Here is a 24,639-nt window from a genome sequence, read left to right as displayed (position 1 = left end):
ATTAGCAACATCCATGGTGTTACCATGGTCCAATATTGAAGCTGACAGATTTGTTTATCTGGAACAAACCCTCATGTTGTTGTTGGGTGTCATTTATAGAGCGTTTAGGGTATCCCTTCTGAGGAATATCATCAGTCATTAGGTATTAGATTTGTGTAAATATTGCACAGAACAAGGTCTTTATTCAGTGGGTCTTTTGCTTATTTTCTTCTATAATTTGTTAAAGATAATTCAGAGAGGTCCAACGCTATAATTTTAGTCTTACACATTATGTTTTTACGGATATTTAAGAATTATTTCATATTATTCTTGCTTTTATTTGGAAATGTTTCAGTCTGATTAATTTTTTGCTGCTTTTATTTATTTTCTACAGTTCATTTTATTTTGTATAATTATTTTATGTTTTATTACAACCCTTTTATTTTAGTGCTTTCATACAATCTCTTTATGTTTTATTATGCCTTTCAGCACTGTTTAGCCATGGTGGTTTTATTCCATTTTCAACTTATTTACTTACAAAAGGTATACATTTTGTACAGGACATTGTCCCAGTTTATGGTATTAAGATAGTCTCATAGCCAATATCAATTTGCTTTCCTGAAGTTTAGTGTTTTTGGAGCCCCTACCTTAAAAATCATTGTTACATAAATCACAACTCTCAACTGTCAAAGAAGGAATGAGGGAAAGAGTGTAGGGCTTGCATAGTGTACTACGGTAAAACTTTTTTCCATGCGATGAACGACACCTATTTACTATTTCATTCTAACTTCACCACTTTAAGACATTGTAAAGTGATGGGCAATCTCTTTAAAATTGTGTTCATACTACAGCTAAATCCTTCCATTGCTCTATCCTGCTACAGTAACAGTAATTGAAAGCTGTCTTAGGACAAATCAATGAGACACATGCTAGGGAAGCCCAAATGTGCCCTTGACTATAATGAGCTCTGTAAACTTTCTTATAAGATTCTCATCATATTTCACACCTCAGTGCTTGTTGTTATAAGTACATGCTCAGGATATCTCCTCTGCATTCCCTTTTGCCTATAGGCCAAGGTACATCACAACTTTGAATTTCACAAAGTACTCTGGATCAAGGGCCATGAGAGGAATCTATACATAATTTACCTTGATAGTTAACTTTTTAGAGAAGTTTTAAACTCAAGACTTCAATACACCATCATCATGCCCATGTTAAAAGAAATATAGCCATCATTACTTAGCTTCCCTTACTCCAATGCCAGATCTCTGCTCCTATTCCAGTCTTTGTTTACAGCCTTCAGTGTTGACATGACGACTGTATTGCTTGTGACAATTGCAACCAATCACTGAGCTCGATGGCTAGTGCTTCTATACCAGAAGCAGTGGGGTTCATTCTGTCTTTCTAGAGGAGAGCAGGAGTATGCATACATAGAGTTAAGATGCTGGGTCAGACAGGTCATCTGCATGGCACATTGCAACTTCAGCTTGGCAGGTTAGTAATGTCCTTAGGTTTTGCATGGCTATATTCATGATAGTAATAATGAAGAGGAAGGATGTTATAATTTTGATGGATGGCAAAAGGAACAAACAAATCAATTTTGAAACAAATGAAGCCAGACATGGTACTTGAAGCAAGGATCACCAAGCTACGACTTGAATACTTTGGCACATCATATGAAGAGAGCAATCACTGGAAAATGACAACATATTAAGAAGAAAAAAAGCAACATAGTGAAGAGGAAGACCAGTAACTTAATGACTTGTTATAATCAAGAAAACATTGAAGACCCTTGTGGACCTATCCAGGCTTTCCAAAAATTGATCTTCCTAAAGAGCATTCATCCATCAAGTCACCAAGGCTACGCTCAAGATCGAGCTGAAGACCATTAAACTTCCTAAAACATTAATGATAGGATTAGATGTCATGAGGGACATGGTGACAGTGGGGAACATTTAGACTGCCCCGGAGAGCATATTTGTGGGTAGAGACCCAAGTTGTAGCAACCATAAGTTTTTCATTTTTATGTAAGCTTCATATATATGATTTCTTTCTTTTTTGTTAGATGAGCTGTAGTTTATTTTTTTAAGTGCCATCATGTTGTCAAATACATATTTAGGAGTTATGTTTTTATAAAAAATAGTATGAGTTTCATGGAGAAAAAATAAATAAACAAACTGTTCACTGTATTGATCTGATTGTTACAATTACTGGGATACTAAAAAAGTCCACATTGTATGCTGATTTATGATTATTTTAAAAAAATGCATAGACGCTGCGATTATTTTATATTTTTTCATTATTTTTAAGTAATGTTACAGGAAGAAAATATTTGACTAATTTTACCTTAAATATACAGTTATAGAAGATACTGCTAATATATTGAAATGTACTAATATATTTAGAGATGTATCTCTATATACTGGTAAAATGTACCTGTAACAGTGACGGGTGAACCTGCAGATAACTGAGATCGGCCGTGGCCAACCAGGTTTAAAATAAACACAGTTCTAGCACTGGAATTGATCCAGGATATCTGCCCGGACACCAGTCCACATACAAGTCTATGGGGACCAGAAACTGGAGCTTTAAAATGGTGGTAGAATGGATAGAGGGATTGGAGCAACCGCATTACACTTACCAGTCTTCCGTGCAGCTGTAACGCTACTTCCGGTTCTGTTTATTATCCTTCATGCATATGCACTGCTTCCCCCGTTGGCAATCCCCATCTCTCTGATTAGTTACAGTCAGACCCAGCCTGTGTGACAGCGTGTCCGACTGCTTCAAATTAGAGTACTGTTTATGTCTATATTGGTGTAAAAATAAATAAATAAAAAAATTGGCACAGTATCCCCCCATACTATGATACCCAACACACATAAAGCATATGGCTACAGACTTCAGCCTCCAGCCGTGTGCTTATCTTGGCTGTGTATCAAAATAAGAGGGACCGCATGTAGCTTTTTAAATTATTTAAATAAACAATGTAAAAAAGGCATGCAGTCCCCCAATTTTGATACCCAGCCATAATAAAGACGACAGCTGGGGGCTGTTATTCTCAGGCTAGGAAGACCAATAGTTATTGGGCCTCCCAGCCTAAAAATAGCAGCTTGCAGCCATCCAGGATTGTTGCAGCTATTAGATGTGAAAATTCTGGCACTTTACCCTGCTCATCTGGATAGCCCTAGTGCATTAGCAATCAGGGTAGTAAGAGGTCACAGCTGCTACTAAGCCCTAGATTAGTAATGGGGAGGGTCTATGAGACCCCTATTACTAATCTGTAAGTGAAAAGAAATAAATACAAACACTGAAAAAATCATTAATTTGAAATACAATGTAAAAAGCACCCCTCTTTCTCCAATTTATTAACCCCAAACACCCAGTTCTGATGTAATCCACATGAGGTCCTATGACAATTCCAGCTCTGCTACATTACTGAAGACAGCATGTGGGCACAGAACATGAACACATGCTGTGGGCTTTAGGCAGAGACTGACTGAGTCTACCTCAATAAACTCTGTGACCTCAGTGAGGTCCCTGAGTTCACAGACCTACCTCTCCTAGTAGAAAACCATGAATTTTTGGCCAATAGATGAAGATTTGGTGCTGAAATTTGCTGTACACAATCTACAACTCCTGGCAAAAATGCATGTGGTTTTGATGCAATTCTTTGTCAGGAGGTTTAGATTGGGTGCAGGAATATGATGTAAGAATTTCAGCACTAAATCTGCATCTCTTTGCAAAAAAAAATGCATAAAAGCAAGTTTCACGTCATTTTGGTGCAGTTTTCTGCCAGGAGGTGCAAACTTGGTGCTGAAATGTCTGTACCATATTTCAGCCCCAAATTTGCACCTCCTGAAAACCATACTGAAATTGCATCAAACCCATTTTTATGTATCTTTTTGCCAAGAAATGCTGATTTGGTGCTGAAAACACCATGTTTTTGCTCCCAATCTACACACCTTTCTACACCAATTTCTAAGACTCTTACTTCTCTTCCTAGCTCGCCCTTTGTCACCCAACTACCTCAATGACCTGCAGCTCCATGCTACCATCTTCCTTCACATCTACTCCATCAAGTGTTTGTTCAATGAGCAGCAAACTCCTTTCCACATTGTGAATGGGTTTCTGTGTTGCAAGTTGTTCATTTTGATCCAGAATCTGCTTTCAAGTGCCCAACAAACCTACAATTTGAAAGCAGTATACATCCTCAACAGCACGTTTTACTAACAGGGATGACACAGATGACAAAAAGGAATGTTTACAATATATTCAGTGAATTCAAGTCACTCCCTTCTAAACTTTCTGAATATAAAGCCACTGAAACTCAAGGCACACAATTAAGAAAAAAAATAAGAAAAAACTCACTTTACAGCAAAACACGAGCTTGCTCACTCATGTTTTCAGGTACTTTAAAAGTTACATAAAGATAAGTATTTAGGAAATATATATATATATATATATATATATATATATATATATATATGTATATATATATATGTACTGGATTCTTCTCTAGAAACAATTATTTGTTTAGAAAACACCTGAATACAAGGCTTCTGCTATCCTGGTATTTTATTGGATCTCTTCCACTGAAAATGGAGATATTATATCAGTACAGGGCTTCTCTTGATGCCTCCACAGACAAAGTATGGTGGTTCCTGGGTTTTACCTGTAGTTGAACTTGAAGTCTGTGCAAAAATGAAAAATGTATGTTAATTAAAGGGATGGTTCACCCATATTTTTTATTGTCGATATTATATAGAGAAACAAAGTTTCTCTCAAATACCTTATGTTGGCAATAGTGACTGTGAGAGGCGCTATTGCAGACCGCTGTTCCCCGCTCCGTGACCCCCGGGCTCCGTTACCTCAGGGATCCGGTGACGTCACGTCAAGTTCCTGACACCGCGGCCGGCCGCAGTATCCGTGAGGGATGGGCTGTGGGTAGTGTTTCACTGCTCGTCACAGCCCATCTGCTCCCTCCTCCCTCACAGCAGAGCGCTGCAACAAGGAGACACGCTGAGCCGTGACAAGTGGTGAAACACCACCCACAGCCCAGTGAGTCAGGAAGACTGGGGCCAGCCGCAGGGATGGGACTTGTGCGGAACGTGACGTGACGTCACCGGATCCCCGAGGTCATGGGGCCCGGGGGTCACAGAGCGGGGAACAGCGGTCTGCATTAGCGCCTCTAACAGGCACTATTGCCAACATAAGGTATTTGAGAGAAACATTGTTTCTCAATATAATATCTATCTAGACAATAAAAAATATGGGTGAACCAACCTTTAATCTTCACTCTACTGAACCCAGAATTATATTATAAAATATAAAAATATTCTGTTTTGTTTCTAAGACAGAGATAGATGCAGCCATAAGAACTTCAGTACAGAAAACTATCACTTCAGTCAATCCTGCCTCCCTAACTGTTTCTCATCAACAAATAGTGAAATTAATAATTTTTTTATAAAAATTTCCAACAGGTATTGACTCAGCTATTAACATATTATTGAAGAGAAAGGTTTCTATGAGACTTCTGATTTTGTACTTCATAGAAAATGAGTATAGTTTACATCTATTGTCATTAAATAATTATGAAAATTATGGAAACTAACTAAAGGAAGCATAATCAATACTGATTATTAAAATAGACACTATAATACATTAAAGAGTTGAGAATATGCATTTAAATCAGACCAGAGCAATGTTGGTTGGTTCATAAAAGGCATGGATAGCTCAAATTGTTAACTGCAAAATAAGTACTGTAGTCTTTTAATGGCTGTTATAATTCCATGTTCTTTTATTCTAAAATATCTTTAAAAGAGTTAAGCACCAAAATTGGATCCTAAGATAGGTGATAGTTAGATACCCACCCGTAATGAGAATTGGGACCTAAAGATCACCATTTAAATAGAACCATTGCAAGCATATGCATGAAAACTCCATTAGTTTTCTACAAGATCAAAATAAATTCATAAACTCATAAACTTTGCAATATAAGTAAAAACTCTGCCCGATCTGGAAATGTTTTTGATGATGGCTGTTGTTTAATTTTCCAATCAATAAGATGTAAACATGGTACAGATTCAATTAGTACTAAGATGAATAGCTGTAATCGAATAAAATGCAATTTGGACATTCCATGGTCAGAAACTAGGAACATCTGAATTGCAGTCAGAAAAATAAAACATAAAAAAAAAATCTGAGAATAGCCTTTCCTAAATCTAATGCAATATACACAACTGCTAGAAATTCTAACTCATGGCAAAAAATAATACAATTTATTTCACAGTATTTGATATTTTTTAAAATCAATTCTGGGGAATAAAAATGTTTTCAAATTTTACTTTAATTGAAGAATGAGAGGCTTGTTTATAAATTTATAAAATAGCATTTAAAAATGCAAATATTTAAGAAAATATTAATCATTCATAACCCTTCTTAATTATTTATATGTACAAAATCTGTAAATATATTTCTATGTTAATATGAAAAAAAAATAAAATAAATTAATATAAGTCTAATTTAATCTGAATTCTTGAATAAGGTATGTAACAAAAGTTACATAGTTGCATAGGTTGAAAAAAAGACCTAGGTTCATCTAGTTCAACCTTCCTCCACCAATTATACATTTTGTTACTAAATCATTTATAACCGACAATGTTGTGTGTACTGAGGAAATCATCCAGGTCTTTTTAAAAGCTGTTATAGTATCTGCCATTACTATCTCTTGTGGTAGGGCATTCCACAATCTGACTACTCTAACCCTTTCCTATTTAGCTGCCGGAATCACCTATCTTCAACTCGCAGTGAGTGCCCCCTGGTCCTTAGTAGTGTCTTTGGAAGAAAAAAGTCATGTGCCAGTCCTTTTATATTGACTACACATGTATTAATACATATAAATGAGATCTCCTCTGAGATGTCTTTTTTCTCTAAGTTATTAGAAATCAATATGGTTGGCCTATTTAAAAAGAGAGAAATCTGTAAAACCTGTAAAACCAATCCTTAAATTAAAAATATAGAGAACATATAAATATACTTTAATATGTTATATAAAAAAGCTGCAATAGAAAATGTTTGTGTCATAGAAAATGCAAATATTTGGTCAAAAGTGACAAAAATAAAATCAATAAATCAGTCAAATGATTTAAAAAGATTAATGTAAATATATCTATAATTTTCTTATATTTTTGGTTTCATTTGTCTGTTTTAAGAAAATTTACCTTACCAGTTTTCAGACTAGTAAATTTAATATTTTGACAGTACCTACATAATAAAGAATATCAATGACCAGTTTATGACAATTTTCAAATAGTTATAATATATTTTAAATGTGCAGGGACTATGCGTGACAAATATAATTTAATTTATCAGCCAATAGTTGGCTAGTTATTGAAATGTTTCTTCTAAGAATATTCAAAAGCAAGTGTTAGATAATGATATCATTACACGCAGCTACTATTTCGTCATGAAAAACAGCTATTCTAAGATAAATTGACATACTTAATATGAAGTTCTGAGCGGGAAATGGGAAATTGTTGGCAGTAGAGATGAGTGGATCTGACAAGGTGGGAATTGATTTGATTTGCAGTCAATTTATTCTCTGTTAATAAAATGTCCCTTATTATCTCTCCAGACTTCAGATCAAAACATAAAAATCCTAATACATCCCCAATCGCCATTGTTGCTCGTTGTCCAGCATAAAGTCCTTGGTGTATCTTTTTTTACCATTACCACATGCTTAAATCACAGTCATCTTCTTGATAGGTCAGGATGTCTGGTCGCACCTAAGAAGGATACATGGTAAGGTTGCGGTACATGTTATAAAGTCACGTTGGGCATTTAGAACATCACAACCTTAGAACATGGATGTACAAAGATTTTCGGGCCTAGTCACAGAAGTCCAAGCCTAGTATGACGAAGCACAGGGCTTCATGATGCGGTGGTTAGAAAAGGCTTTGAGGAATTTAAGGGGGAGTTTGAGACGCAAAGGTGGCCAAAGTGGTGAGTGGTGAGGTTATTAATAAGTTTTTTGTTTTTTTATTACTTTTTTCCAACCTTCTATGGTTCAATCAAATGGCACCATCGCTGAATTTTGGTGAAACAAATTATAAAAAAAATTACTTTAAGAATTAAGAAGCAAATTAATTATTTGGATTATTGAGCCAAATTTTCAATATACCTGGAGTTTTAGAGCAACAAAGTAGTAAATAGTAATTGTGGCATGATTCCATTGCCAAGCAGCTATTTCAATGTTTTTGGTTAAATAGGGAGTTTAAAGACATGAGGTTCAGTATAGATGTACAGTAGAAAAGGGAAAGCATATCCAGCACTTGCAGAAGGGGAAGATCCAATGATTACAGCTCGAAAAGCATAGATTGGCTCTACAAGTTTTTAACCCATGGTTTTTTAACGTTTTCAATAAACGTGATGTTTTAGTTGTAAAAAAAAAATAGGATATTTTCTTTCGGCAAGTGATGGGTATAATTACTTTTTCTTCAGCGATCATTCCCCTCCAGAAGGTCAGACTTTCTGTGCACTGTTTTTCAACATGACATCCTTGAAGCAAGGGAGCTGATGTATTTCCTTTTTCTTTTTACTCCATGTAGATATACAGAGCTTGAGCTTTTAGATAAATTATATTTTTAACATCTATACCTAAAATGGATTATTATGAAGACAGTAATAGACAAACATTTAGCAGAAAATTTCTCTACAAACCTTAAGAAGAATATGGTGACAATTTATTATCTTTCACTCACTGTATATTGTTTGACACAGTACATACTATCTTGAGAAAATATATATATTTCAATTATCCGTAAGGAGGCCATATTTAGACTATACAATCTTGCTTTAGATATCTATTCCAAAAAAGTATTTTTGATTTAGGGGAGATTCACTTTACCAGAATAGGACAATAATGGTCTACAATATAATTTCAGTGTAGATAAAATGTGTGCTATTATTAAGACAACTGAAATTAATTCTATCATTTTCTTTCTTTCTTTCTTTTTTCTTTCTTTCTTTCTTTCTTTCTTTCTCTCTCTCTTTCTTTCCTTCTATCTGTTTTGTTTCTATCATACTTTCATTATTATATCTATCAATTTACCTATATAGCTGTATCTATTTATCTATCTTTTATAAAATATAGATGCTAATGTCCTTTCATGTCTAAAATTTTGTAGTGCAAGTTTTGCCGTAGTTGGGAAAAAAATAAATTAAATGTGTAACAAACTTTATTTAAATTTTAAATCAATTTGGTAGGGAAAGCCCAAGGGTAGAAATTAATTTTTTCAACTTATTATTTTAATCTGCTTATATAAATGGGCAATATTATTTTGTTAGATTCAACTGAAAAATACTCAAAACAATTCAATTCCAAAGTGTGAAAACTTTTAATTAATGATAACTTCTATTTAATATCCTAAACAATTTGTTTTATGATAACATTGGCTTGAAAAACATGAAATGTAAAAAATATATACAACTTACTGCTTAATCAAAAAATACATACCTGAAATGCAACCTAAATATTGAGCAGTAGATGGCACTCCTCACCAACTAATAGCAGGAAGGAAAGAGGAAATGCATTTCTTCATCGCTAACTGAAATTCTTGCTGCAAAGGATTCCGGCCATGACAGATTTTTCCTCTATTTCTTCGTGCTTCTATCAGCGTGAGTGCCCTTACTTAAGGACAAACCCTCACCTCCATCTTCACTGATTTTAAGAAATGCTGAATCAGAGACTGGATTATCAAACAAGGAGCAGGTTTATCCAATTCTTTTTGTTACAAATATCGTGGGATGTGGTCCTGAGTCAGCTACATTATATCATCCCTGAGGAATCCAAGCATGGCACCTTTGTCGGGAGAATTGCTCAGGATCTTGGATTGGATATAGGTGAGATTAATTCCAGAATGTTACATATTGTCTCTAAAGATGAGAAGGAATATTTCCAGGTTAATTTGCAGAATGGAATCTTGTTTGTTAAAGAGACAATAGACAGAGAAGGGCTGTGTGCAAATACACCCTTCTGTATAATTCCTCTGCAGGTTATTGTAGATAAGCCTGTGCAGATGTATCGTGTAGATGTAGAAATAGAGGATATCAATGACAATAGTCCAGTATTTTCCTCTAGTGTGACTAATCTTGTCATATCAGAAATGAAACATGCAGGATCTCGTTTCCCATTGAAGATAGCATCTGATCCAGATCTTGGGACAAATTCTATCACCAACTATGAGCTCAGTGTAAGTGATTATTTTGCTTTGGATTTTCAAAAATATATTAATCAAATTAAGTCATTGGAGCTTGTGCTGAAAAAAAATTTAGACAGAGAGAAGCAGTCTGTGCACAATCTGTCCCTTACAGCTTATGATGGAGGAAAACCAAGGCTGAGTGGCACCACACATATTATTGTTACTGTGGAAGACTTTAATGATAATGCTCCTGTGTTTGATCAGCCATTTTACCAGTGCAGTGTTAATGAAAATGCTGCAGAAGGAACTTTAGTGTTTAAGCTGAATGCCACTGATCTGGATGTTGGGAAAAATGGGGAAATACTGTATGACTTTAGCCATATGGTGTCAGGAGATGCAAAGGAAGCATTCATCTTAGACAAATACACAGGAGAAATAAGAGTAAAGGGCAAACTGGATTTTGAAACTGTACATATGTATGAAATCCAGATTGAAGCTATTGACAACGGAGATTATCCACATGTTGGACACTGCAAAGTTCTAGTGACCATCATTGATGTCAATGACAACCCTCCTGAAATGACAGTGACATCATTATCAGTTCCTGTTCCAGAAAATTCTCCTCAGGGGACAACAGTTGCTATCATCAGTGTCTATGATAAAGATTCAGGATCAAATGGAAGAGTCCATTGCATCGTTTCTGAGCCTTCACCATTTAAGGTAAATCCAGCTTTCACAAGTGATTTTTCTTTGATCGTGAACGGACCTTTGGATCGAGAAGTGAAAGATGAATATGAAGTTACAATAACTGCAAGAGATGAAGGTTCTCCATCCCTTTCTACCTCAAAACTTCTAAAGATTCATATAAGTGACGCCAATGACAATGCTCCAAGATTTGTCCAGTCAGTAGACACAATTTTAATTAAAGAGAACAACCCACCGGGGTCTCATATATATACAGCATCAGCTTCTGACCCAGACATTGGTCAGAATTCATTCATTACCTACTCAATTAGGGAACATACAATTGATGGAATTCCTATTTCATCCTATGTCTCCATTAATCCAGAGAATGGAAAGGTCTTTGCTTTAGTATCATTTGACCATGAACTGATTACATATTTTAAGTGCCACATAAAAGCCACTGATGCTGGTCTACAAGCCCTCAGCTCTAATCTTACCTTAAATATATTCATTGAGGACATTAATGATAATGCTCCCACATTCACCCCACTTCATTCTGAATTAACAATCAAAGCTTCAAAATCAGCAGAACCTGGACACCTGATAACTAAAGTGAAGGCCGTAGATCTGGATTCTGGATACAATGCTTGGACATTTTACAAGTTAAAAGATCTTGGAGGATCTGGAAAATCTCCATTTATCATTGCACATGAAACTGGAGAAATCACTTTGAAAAGGTCATTTACAGATTCTGATAATGATGAGTACAGATTGCATGTAGTAGCTCAGGATCATGGTGAACCAGCCATGAAATCAGAGGCACAAATTGTCATATCGGTGGTCGAGTCTGGAGAAGAATTGAAGTTTGATAATCAAGAGACCAAGGGGAATGGAGAAGAATTTTCTGATGCAAATATTTACTTGGTTGTTGCAATCTGCATCATATCAAGTATTTTTCTTATTACTTTGATTGTATTTACTGTGCTAAAATGGCAAAAATACCGAGAAGAGGTCAATGAACTAAAAGAAAATTACAGAATCTGCTCCAACACTGGAGGGAGCTGGATGTATTCCCAACACACTCAGTATAACATAAGTTCCAATTCATTTCGACCTAAAAGTGACTTAATAGTTTTCACTCCAAATAACTGTCAGACACCGGGAAGTGAAGATCAAGTCAATCCACAAGCAGTTGTATTAAACTCCTCCTATCAGGTAAGTCTGTACATCAAAGGCTATATAATAGTATTGAAAATAATTTCTGATTTTTTAAAAAAACAAAATCTCAAAGATATCACTTTTAATTCTTAAAATTTATGATGCTTAACATGCAAACAAAAGTATAAAAAAACTGTACATAAGAATGAATACATACAAATTTGTATATTACTCCCAGTAGCAAGAATCTGTTTACCAATGGAAGGCAAAAACTTTATGATATGGACTCTAACTGCCCCATACTAAGTGAAAAAAAAACATTTCCAGTTTGACATTTTACAATCGCATGCGTTCCTTTGATTAATTTCCTACCAACAAATCTAGTCTCTCCTATATTTTTTGAGAAAAGCATCTAGGCTGGCCCTCGTTGAGCTTATTTTGCAAGCTGAGTATTAGAGCATGTTGTGGCAGAAAGTTCCATAATCACACTGCCATTCAGTAAAAAGTTAACATATATGATGATGAATAAACATTCTTTCTTTTAGACGATGAGTTGTCATTGTTGAAGGCCTAGATTTAATATGATCCTTATGCAGATCTCTACATGATCCGTTCATATTTTTGTACATTATCACTAAAACTTTGTTTTTACAAAGTGAGTGAGCCCCAATTTTATAATCTTTCATGATTCTGCAGTCAACTTATTCTATTTAGAAATGTAGTCTCTCTTCTCTCCCCCACTTAGGTTAATCTATATCCTACTTTCACACTTGATAACAAAAGTCTACACAGTTTTTTTTATCTTTTGAAGTTTACTATCATCTGCAAGTATTGAAATTGTACTCTGTATCAAAAAATGTTATTACCAAGTATATTAAATAGAAGTGGGCCCAATGCTGACCCCTGTAGTACCCAACTTCTAACTATGCGCCAATCAGTGTGTTACTATAATCATCACAACTTACTGTATTTACTTTCACTGGCTAATTTGTTAACCTCACTCATGTATTCATTTAGCTCCATTTTTCATATTTTATGTACTAACCTTTTATGTGGTGCCATATTGAAATTCTTTGATCAGTACAGATTGACAACATCCATGGTCTTACCATGGTCCATTATAAAACTTTCCTTTTTATAGAAGCTGACAGAATTGATTATTTAGAAAAAACTCTCATGTTGTTGGAAGAAGATCATCAGTCATTAGATATTAGATTTGTGCAAATATTACAGAGAACAAGGTCTTTATTCAGTGTGTCTTTTCCTTTTTCTTCCATAATGTGTTTAAGATAATTTAGAGAGGTCCAACACTACAATTTTTGAATGTCTTACTTATTATGTGTTTATGGATATTTAAAAATGCTTTGATATTATTCTTGCTTTTACTTGGCAATGTATCAGTCTGATTATGTTTTTTACTGCTATTTTGTATTTTTAGACAGTTTATTTTTCTTTGTATAATTTTTTTATGTTTTATTACTACCCTTTTGTTTTAGTACCTTAACACTATCTTTTTATGTTGTATTATGCCTTTTTCAGCTCTGTTTAGTAATGGTGGTTTTATTCAATTTTGAGCTTTTTTTTTACATAAGGTGTACATATTGTACAGGATATTGTCCAAGTTTATGGTATTTAGCCAATATCAATTTGATTTCCTGGATTTTAGTGATTTTGTTGCTCCTACCCTAAAAATCATTCTTACCTGAGTCATAACTCCCAACTGTCAAAGAAGAACGAGTATGGGCCTTGCATAGTGTGCCACAGCAAAACTTTTTTCCATGCCATGAACGACACTTGTTTATTACTTCATTCAATCTTCACCACATTAAGACATTGTAAAGTGATGGACAGTCTGGATCCAGGGCAGTGAGGAGACTCTGAAAATAATTAACCTTAATTGTTAACTTTTTAGAGACGTTTTCAACTCAAGACTTCTATGCACCATCACCATGCCCATGTTAAAAGAAATATATCCATTGTTATCTTCCCTTTCTCCAATGCCAGCTCTTTCCTCTTACTCTGGTCTTTGTTTACAGCTTTCAGTGACAATTAGTGCCAATCACTGAGCTCAATGGCTAGTGTTTCTATACCAGAATAAGTGGGGGTCATTCTGTCTTTCTAGAGGAGAGCAGGAGTACCCACACTTAGGGGTACTTTGCACGCTGCGACATCGCTACTGCGATATCATCGGGGTCAAATCGAAAGAGACGCACATCCGGCGCCGGTAACGATGTCGCAACGTGTAAAGCCTAGATGCACCCATAAACAATTGCAAAAGTGTCGAAAATCGGCGATCTGTGTAGCATTGGTAATTTTCATAATGAAGCTGCCGTAGCGATAATCTTTGCTATGGCAGCTATCACAGGATATCGCATGTGCGACGGGGGCGGGTACTATCGTGCTCGGCATCACTATCATTGGCTAGCGATGTTGCAGCATGCAAAGTACCCCTTAGAGTTAAGATGCTGGGTTAGACAGGTCACATTGCAATGTCAGTTTGGCAGGTTAGTAATGTCCTTAGTTTTTGTGTGGCTATATTCATGATAATAATAATTTAGGGGAAGGATGTTATCATTTTTATGCATGGCAAGAAGAACAAAAAAATAAATTCTGAGACAAATCAAGTCAGACATGTCACTTGAAGCAAGGATCACCAAGCTACAACTTGAATATTTTGGACACATCATACGAAGAGACCAATCACTAGAAAAGGGACAACGTATTTGGAATAATAAAAGGAACAAGGTAAAGAGGAAGACCAGTAACCCAATGGCTTTATGTAGTCAAGAAAACATTGAAGACCATTGTAGACCTATCTAGGCTTGCCCAAAATTGATCTTCCTACAGAGCATTCATCCATCAAGTCACAATGGTTCGAGATCAAGCTGAAGGCCTCCCCCCCAAAACATTAATTATAGGGTTGGATGCCATAAGGGATATCGTGACAGTGGAGAACTTTGAGACTGCCCCGGAGAGCATATATGGGAGTAGAGACTCAAGTTGTAACAAGCATAACTTTTTCATTTTTATGTAAGCTTGATATATATGATTTCTTTCTTTTTGTTAGATGAGCTGCAGTTTATTTTATTTAACAGTCAATATTTTGTCAAATACATATTTAGGAATTACATTTTTATAAAAAAAAAGTATGAGCTTCATGGGGAAAAAAACCAACTATACTATGTTTTTTACTTTATGTATATGGCACCATAAATAAACTGTTCAGTGTATTGATCTGATTGTTACAATTACTGGGATACTTAAAAAAGTCCACATTGTATGCTGATTTATGATTATTTTAAAAAAGTGCATAGAAGTTTTGATTATTTTACATTTTTTCATTGTTTTTAAGTAATCTTATAGGAAGAAAATCTTTGACTAATTTTACCATAAATAAAGAGTTATATAAGATACTCCTAATATACAGAAATGCACTAATATATTTAGAGATGGATCTCTGTACACTGGTAAAATGTGTCTGTAGAAGTGATGGGTAGTCCGCAGATACCTTGGATTCCAGCCTGGGAAATGATCCAGGATATCTGTCTAGAGACCGGTCCACATATAAGTCTATAGGGACCAGGATACGTAGCTTTAAAATGGTGGTAGAAGGGATAGAGGGATTGGCGCAAGTGCGTTATACTTACCAGTCTCCCATGCAGCTGTAATGTTACTTCCAGAGCCACTCATTATCCTTCATGCATATGCACTGCTTCTCCAGTCCGCTGGCAATCCCTGCGCCTCTGATTGGCTGCAGTCATATCGCACCCCACCTTGTGTGACACCATGTCCGACTGCTTTTAGTCAGAGGCACTGTGTTTGTGTCTACATTATATTGGTGTAAAAATAAATAAATATAAAAATTGGCGCAGGGTCCCCCATATTATGACACTCAAAATAGATAAAACATAGGGCTTCAGACTGCAGCCCCCAGCCATGTGCTTCTCTTGGCTGTGCATCAAAATAAGAGGGACCACACAGCTTTTTAAATTATTTAAATAATGTAAAAAACATCATGCAGTTTCCCCCTTCCAATTTTGATACCAAGCCGTAATAAAGCCAATAGCTGGGGGCTGGTATTCTCAGGCTAGGGAGACCAAAGGTTATTGAGCCCCTTTAGCCTAAAAATAGTAACCTGCAGCTGTCCAGGACTATTGCAGCCATTATATGTGACAATTCCAGCACTTTACCCAGCTCATTATGATAGCACTGGTGCGATGGCAATCGGGGTAATAAGGGGTTAATGACAGCTCACAGCTGCTACTAAGTTCTAGATTAATAATGGGCAGGGTCTATGAGATCCCCTATTACTAATCTGTAAGTGAAAAGAAATAAACACAAACACCGAAAATTATGCTTTATTTGAAATAAAATTAAAAAAACCCTCTTTCTCCAATTTATTAACCCCAAATACCCAGTTCTGACATAATCCACACGAGGTCCTATAATGATTTCAGCTCTGCTACAGTACTGAAGGATTGCGTGTGGAAAGAGAACATGACCACATGCTGTGGGCTTCAGGCAGAGACTGACTGAGCCTACCTCATTAAACTCAGGGACCTCAGTGAGGTCATTGAGTTCACAGACCTGCCTCTCCCAGCCTAAAACCACATTTTTTTGTGCCAAGAGTTGCAGATACTGAAATTTTTACACAATATTCCTGGCACAAACACGTGGTTTTGATGCAATGTTTTTTGCCAGGAGGTGTAGATTGGGTGCAGGAATATAGTGTACTAATTTCAGCACCCAATCTGCATCTCTTGTGAAAAAAATGCACAGAAACAGTTTTCATGTTGTTTCGGTGAAGTTTTCTGCCAGGAGCTGCAAATTTGGTGCTGACATGTCTGCAACATATTTGAGCACTAAATTTGTACCTCCTGACAGAAAACCACATCAAAATGGCATTAAAAAAGTTTTTGTGTATTTTTTTGCCATGAGATGCAGATTTGGTGCTGAGATTCTTACACCATATTACTACACCCAATCTACACCCATTTCTACATCAATTTTCTAAGACTCTTACTTCCCTTTGTAGCCCACCCTTGGTCACCCAACTAGTTCATTGACTTGCAGCTCCATGCTACCATCTGTCCTCACATCTACTCCAGCGAGTTTTTGTTAAATGAGCAGCAAACTCCTTTCCACATTGTGAATGGATTTCTGTGTTGCAAGTTGTTGATTTTGATCCAGCATCTGCTTTCAAGGGCCCAGCATATACTCTACACATCTTGAATAGCAGTATATATCCTCAACAACACATTTTACTAACGTGAATTCAAGTCACTCTGCTCTAAACTTTCTGAATTTAACGGCACTGAAACTCAAGGCACACAATTAAGAAAAAAATAAGAAAAAAAACACACTTTACAGCAAAACACTTGCAAGCTCAATCACTCACTTTTTCAGGTATTTTAAAGATACGTAACAATAAGTATTTAGGACATATATATATATATATATATATATATATATATATATATGGAAGGTACTGGATTCTCCTCTAGAAACAATATTTGTTTAGAAAACACTTGTTTACAAAGCTTCTGCTATCCTGTTTTTTATTGGATCACTTCCACTGAAAAAATGGAGATATTTTATCAGTACAGGGCTTCTCTTGACAGACAAAATGTGTTGGTTCCTGGATTTTACCTGTAGTTGAACTTGAAGTGTGTGCCAAAATAAAAAATATCAATTAATATTCACTCTACTGAACCCAGAATTATATTAAAAAATAGAAAAATAATCTGTTTTGTTTCTAAGACAGACATACAGTAGGTGCAGCCATAAAAACATCAGTACTGAAAACCATCAGTTCTGTCAATCCTGCCTCCCTAACTGATTTTCACCAACAACATGGTGAAATTAATAACTTTTTAGAAAAATTTCTAACAGGTATTGACTCACCTATTAACGTATGATTGAAGAGAAAGTTTTCTTAGAGTTCTGGTTTTGTACTTAATAGAAAAAGAGCATAGTTTACATCCATTGTCATTAAATAATTCCGAAATGTATAGAATTTTTCTAAATTTTTCCAATGTTAGTTGGATCATAAAAGGCATGGATAGGTCAAATTATCAACCGCAAAATAAGTTGGATAGGTGGTAACGAGATACCCACCCATAGGTGGTAATGAGATCCCCCCATAATGAGAATTGGGACCCAAAGATCCCCATTTAAATAGAACCATTGACAAATATATGCATGGAAACTCCATTAGTTGTCTATGGGATCAAAATAAACTTTAAGCTCTGTACTCATAAACTTTGCAATATAAGTAAAAACTGTCATTACGATGTAAATATTCTATTAATTCTATTAGTACCAGGATGAATAGCTGTAATATAATAAAATGCAATTTGGACATTCCATGGTCAGAAAGTTGGAAAGTCTGAATTGCAGTCGAGAAATCAAACATAAAGGAAGACAAAAATAAAGAGTATAGCCTTTCCTAAATCTAATGCAAGATACACTGAAACAATTGCAAAGGCAAAATATAATACACATCTTATTTCACAGTACTTGATATTTTCAAAATCAATTCTGGGGAATAAATATCATAAAGTTTTAAAATTTCACTTTAAGAATGAGAGTATTGTTGATAAATTAATAAAATAGCATTTTAAAAATGAAAATATTTAAGAAAAATATTAATAATTCATAAACATTTTATTTTTTTTCATATGCACAAAATATGTAAATAAATGTGTATGTAAATATGAGAAAAAATAAAAGTAAATAAACATAAGTTTAATACTAATGTCAATTCCTGAATAATGTATGTAACAAAAGTTACATAGTTGCATAGTTACATATGTTGAAAAAAGACCTACGTACATCTAGTTCAACCTTCCTCCACATATTATACATTTTGTCATTAAATCATTTATAACCAACAATGTTTTGTGTACTGAGGAAATCATCCAGCCCTTTTGAAAAGCAATTATAGTGTCTGCCATTACTACCTCTTGTGGTAGGTCATTCCACAATCTGACTTCTCTAACCCTTTCCTGTTTAGCTGCCGGAATCACCTTTTTTCAACTTGCAATGAGTGCCCCCTGGTCTATAATGTTTCTTTGGAAGGAATAAGTCATGTGCCAGTCCTTCATATTGACCACACATGTATTTATACATATAAATGAGATCTCCTCTGAGATGTCTTTTTTTCTCTAAGTTGATAGAAATCAATATGGTTGGCCTATATAAAAAGGGGGAAAATTGTAGAAAACTGTAAAACCAATCCTTAAATTATAAAAATATAGAGAGAACATATAAATATACTTTTACATGTTTAATAAAAAAAAGCTACAAGAAAAAATGTTTGTGTCATAGAGAATGCAAACATTTGGTCAAAAGTGACAAAAATAAAATTCTGAACATAAACATGAAAAATCAGTCAAATGATTTAAAAAGATTAAATATATTTATAATTTTCTTATATTTTTTGTTTAATTTGTCTGTTTTAAGACAATTTACCTTACCAGTTTTCAGACTAGTAAATTTCATATTTTAACGGAACCTACATAATATAGAAAATCAATGACCTGTTTATGTCAATTTTCAAATAGTTATAATATATTTTAAATGTACAGGGACTATGCTTGACAAATATAATTTAGTTTATCAGCCAATAGTTGGAAAGTTATTTAAAGGTTTCTAATAAGAATATTCAAAAGCAATTTAAGAGGATGATATCATTATAAACAGCTACTATTTCTTCATGAAAAGCAGATATTCTAAGATAAATTGACAAACTTAATATGTAGTACTGAGCGGGAAATGGGAAATTGTTGGCAGTAGAGATGAGTGGATCTGGCAAGGTGTGATTTGATTTGCAGTGAATTTATTCTCCGTTAATAGAATGTCCCTTATTATCTCTCCACACCTCAGATCATAATATAAAAACCTAATACGTCCCCAATCACCATCGCTGCTCGTTGTCCAGCATAAAGTAATTGTTTGGTTTTTTTACCATTACCACGTGTTTAAGTCACAGTGTTATCCCAGGATGTCTGGTCACACCTAAGAAGGATACATTGTAAGGTTGCAGTACATTTTATAAAGTCACATTGGGCATTTACAACATCACAACCTTAGAAGGTGGATGTACAGAGATGTACGGGGCTAGTTAAAGAAGTCCCAGCCTAGTATGAAGAAGCACAGGGTTTCATGGTGCATCAGTTAGAAAAGGTTTTGAGGAAGTTAAGGGGGAGTTTGAGACGCAAAGGTGGCCAAAGTGGTGAGTGGTGAGGTTATTAATTATTTTTTATGTTTTATTATTACCTTTTTCCAACCCTCTATAGTTCACCCAAATGGTGTCATTCACTGAATGTTAGTGAAACAATTACAAAAAAATTTACTTTAAGAATTAAGGAGAAAATTTGTCATTTTGATTATGGAGCCACATTTTCAATATACCTTGAGTTTTAGAGCAACAAAGTAGCAAAAAGTAATTGTGACATGATTCAATTGCAAAGCAGCTATTTCAATGTTTTTTGTTAAATGGGCAGTTTAAAGACATGAGGTTGAGTATAGATGCACTTTAGAAAAGGTAAGTATATCCAGCACTCACAGAAAGGGAAATTCCAATGATTAAGGGTTCATAGAGCTCGAAACCTGTAGACCGGTTCTAGATTGGTTTTTAAACCATGGATATTTAATGTTTCAAAAACCGTGATGTTTTAATTTAAAAATAAATTGTGATCTTCCCTTCCTGCAAGTGATTAGCATACTTACTATTTTATGTGATCATTCCCCTACAGATTGGAGTTCCGTGCATTGTTTTTAAACATGGCATCCTTGAAGCTAGAGAGCTAAAGTTTCCTTTCTCTTTTTAATCCATATAGATATACAGAGCTTGAGGTTTTAGATAAATTATATATTCCGAACATACATACCTAAAATTGATTATTATCAAGATGCAATGGACAATAATCTACCAGTAATTATGTCTACAAACCTTATGAAGAATATGGCGACCATTTATCATCTTCAGCTTACTATATATTAATTGACACAGTACATACCTTCTTGATGAATTTTTGTTTTAATCAGTAAGGAGGCCATAGAATATGTACAATCTTGCTTTAGATATCTGTTCCAAAAAAGTTAAATCATTAATACGAAGGTAGTAGAAAATCAACTACAAAAACTACTTTTATGAAAAAGATCTTATTCATTCATCAGCAGAATTGTATAAATTATATAATATTTGTTGTCGTCATAAATATAAGACTTTTTTCACATTTTTAAATTTTAAAACGTTTTGATTTAAGGATAACTGACTTTACCAGTGCAAAACAATAATGGTCTACAATATAATCGCAAAGTAGCTAAAATGTGTGCTATTACGACAACTGAAATTCTCTCTATAGTTTTCTTTCTCTTTCTTTCTTCCTTTCGTTCTTTCTTTCTTTTTTACCTACTCTCATTTTATCTATCAATCTAATTATCTATCTATCAATATCTACTTATCTATATTATATAAAATAAAGATGTTAATGTCCATTCTTATCTAAGATGTTCTAGTTCACGTTTGGCTGTAGGTATGAAAAACTAAATAAATTAAACAAATAAGAAACTTTTTTTATTTAAATTTTAAATCAATTTTGTAGTGAAATCTCAAAGGTAGGAATTCATTTTGTCAACTTATTATAATCAGCCTATATAAATGCACAACAAAATATTTTATTGGATTCAAATGGAAAATAATCAAAATAATGTAAATCTAAGTAAATTATATTAATATCCTACACAATGTTATTACTTTAATAAATCATTTGACAAAATTGAACTGAGAACATCAAATATAAAAAAAATATTTATACAATTACTGCTTAATCAAAAAATACATACCTGAAATGCAAACTAAATATTTAGCACTAGATGGCACTCCTCACCAACTAATAGCAGGAAGGAAAGAGGAAATCCATTTCTTTATCGCTAACTGGAATTCTTGCTGCAAGGATTCCGGCCATGACAGATTTTTCCTCTATTTCTTCGTGCTTCCATCAGCGTGAGTACCCTTACTTAAGGATAAACAAGCACCTCCACATTCACTGATTTTAAGAAATGCTGAATCAGAGACTGGATTATCAAACAAGGAGCAGATTTATCCAATTCTTTTTGTTACAAATATCGTGGGATGTGGTCCTGAGTCAGCTGCATTATATCATCCCTGAGGAATCCAAGCATGGCACCTTTGTCGGGAGAATTGCTCAGGATCTTGGACTGGATATAGGTGAGATTAATTCCAGAATGTTACATATTGTCTCTAGAGATGAGAAGGAATATTTCCAGGTTAATTTGCAGAATGGAATCTTGTTTGTTAAAGAGACAATAGACAGAGAAGTGCTGTGTCCAGATACACCCTTCTGTATTATTCCTCTGCAGGTTATTGTAGATAAGCCTGTGCAGATGTATCGTGTAGATGTAGAAATAGAGGATATCAATGACAATAGTCCTGTATTCTCCTCTAGTGTGACTAATCTTGTTATATCAGAAGTAAAACATGCAGGATCTCGATTCCCATTGAATATAGCATCTGATCCAGATCTTGGGACAAATTCTATCACCAACTATGAGCTCAGTGTAAGTGATCATTTTGCTTTGGATTTCCAAAAATATATTAATCAAATCAAGTCATTGGAGCTTGTGCTGAAAAAAAATTTAGACAGAGAGATGCAGTCTGTGCACAATCTGTCCCTTACAGCTTATGATGGAGGAAAACCAAGGCTGAGTGGCACCACACATATTATTGTTACTGTGGAAGACTTTAATGATAATGCTCCTGTGTTTGATCAGCCATTTTACCAGTGCAGTGTTAATGAAAATGCTGCAGAAGGAACTTTAGTGTTTAAGCTGAATGCCACTGATCTGGATGTTGGGAAAAATGGGGAAATCCTATATGATTTTAGCAAAATGGTGTTAAGAGAGACAAAGGAAGCATTCATCTTAGACAAACACACAGGAGAAATAAGAGTAAAAGGCAAGTTGGATTTTGAAGTTAAAAAAATATATGAAATCCAGATTGAAGCTATTGACAATGGAGATGTTCAGCATGTTGGACATTGCAAAGTTCTAGTGACTGTTGTAGATGTCAATGACAACCCTCCTGAGATGACAGTGACATCATTATCAGTTCCTGTTTCTGAAAATTCTCCTCAGGGCACAACAGTTGCCATCATCAGTGTCCATGATAAAGACTCAGGATCAAATGGAAAAGTCCACTGCTTCATTTCTGAGCCTTCACCATTTAAAGTAAATCCAGCTTTCACGAGTGATTTCTCATTGATCGTGAACGGACCTTTGGATCGAGAAGTGAAAGATGAATATAAAGTTACAATAACTGCAAAAGATGAAGGTTCTCCATCTCTGTCTACCTCAAAAACTCTAAAGATTGATATAAGTGATGCCAATGATAATGCTCCAAGATTTGTCCAGTCAGTAGACACAATTTCAATTAAAGAGAACAACCCACCCGGGTCTCATATATATACAGCATCATCCTCTGACCCAGACATTGGTCAGAATTCATTCATTACGTACTCAATTAGAGAACGCACACTTAATGGAATTCCTATGTCGTCCTACATTTCAATTAATCCAGAGAATGGGAAGGTTTTTGCTTTAGTATCATTTGACCATGAACAGATTACATATTTCCAGTGTCACATAAAAGCTACTGATGCTGGTCTACAAGCTCTCAGCTCTAACCTTACTCTAAATATATTCATTGAGGACATTAATGATAATGCTCCCACATTCACTCCACTTCATTCTGAATTAACAATCAAAGCTTCAAAGTCAGCAGAACCTGGACACCTGATAACTAAAGTGAAGGCCGTAGATCTGGATTCTGGATACAACGCTTTGACATTTTACAAGTTAAAGGATGTTGGAGGATCTGGAAAATCTCCATTTATCATTGCACATCAAACTGGAGAAATCACTTTGAAACGGTCATTTATAGATTCTGATAATGATGAGTACAAATTGCATGTAGTAGCTCAGGATCATGGGGAACCGGTCATGACGTCAGAGGCACAAATTGTCATATCTGTGGTGGAGGCCGGAGAAGAACTGAGGTTTGATAATCAAGAGACCAAGGGGAATTTTGATGAGTTTTCTGATGCGAATATATACTTGGTTGTTGCAATCTGCATCATATCAAGTATTTTTCTTATTACTCTGATTGTGTTCACTGTGCTAAAATGGCAAAAATACAGAGAAGAGGTCAATGAACTAAAAGAAAATTACAGAATCTGCTCCAACACTGGAGGGAGCTGGATGTATTCCCAACACACTCAGTATAACATAAGTTCCAATTCATTTCGACCTAAAAGTGACTTAATAGTTTTCACTCCAAATAACTGTCAGACACCGGGGAGTGAAGATCAAGTCAATCCACAAGCGGTAGTGTTAAACTCCTACTATCAGGTAAGGCTGTTAATATAAATTAGTTTGATTTTTTCAATAGTAATTTAAATCATTTTTTACTTTACTTAACAATGTTTATGTATCTTAGCACTTTTAGTACTCAGTATTAATTTTTCATAAAAAATGTATGTAAATGCAAAATAAAAATTCAAATCTTTAAATAAGTCTTTATGACCGAACACAT

General features: G+C 34.8%; 1 protein-coding gene across 4 annotated transcripts in view; it reads left to right on the top strand.

The window, feature by feature from the left end:
* LOC142303212 (protocadherin alpha-C2-like) overlaps window positions 1-24,639 on the top strand; it is a 465,288-nt gene that overhangs the window by 48,759 nt on the left and 391,890 nt on the right. Inside the window, exon 1 of one of the 4 annotated variants that reach the window (XM_075344422.1) lies at window positions 9,593-12,077. The exons of 2 other annotated variants lie outside the window; for them this stretch is intronic. In XM_075344422.1, coding sequence (XP_075200537.1) covers window positions 9,711-12,077 — 2,367 coding nt within the window. In that variant the 5' untranslated portion in view covers window positions 9,593-9,710. Of the gene's footprint in view, window positions 1-9,592; window positions 12,078-21,968; window positions 24,456-24,639 lie in introns of those variants that run through there. One more of the 4 variants, XM_075344423.1, reaches the window with a different exon arrangement.

This window comes from Anomaloglossus baeobatrachus, chromosome 4 (assembly GCF_048569485.1).
Source record: "Anomaloglossus baeobatrachus isolate aAnoBae1 chromosome 4, aAnoBae1.hap1, whole genome shotgun sequence".
NCBI classification, from domain to species: domain Eukaryota; kingdom Metazoa; phylum Chordata; class Amphibia; order Anura; family Aromobatidae; genus Anomaloglossus; species Anomaloglossus baeobatrachus.
This window is presented reverse-complemented; position numbering and strand designations above follow the sequence as displayed.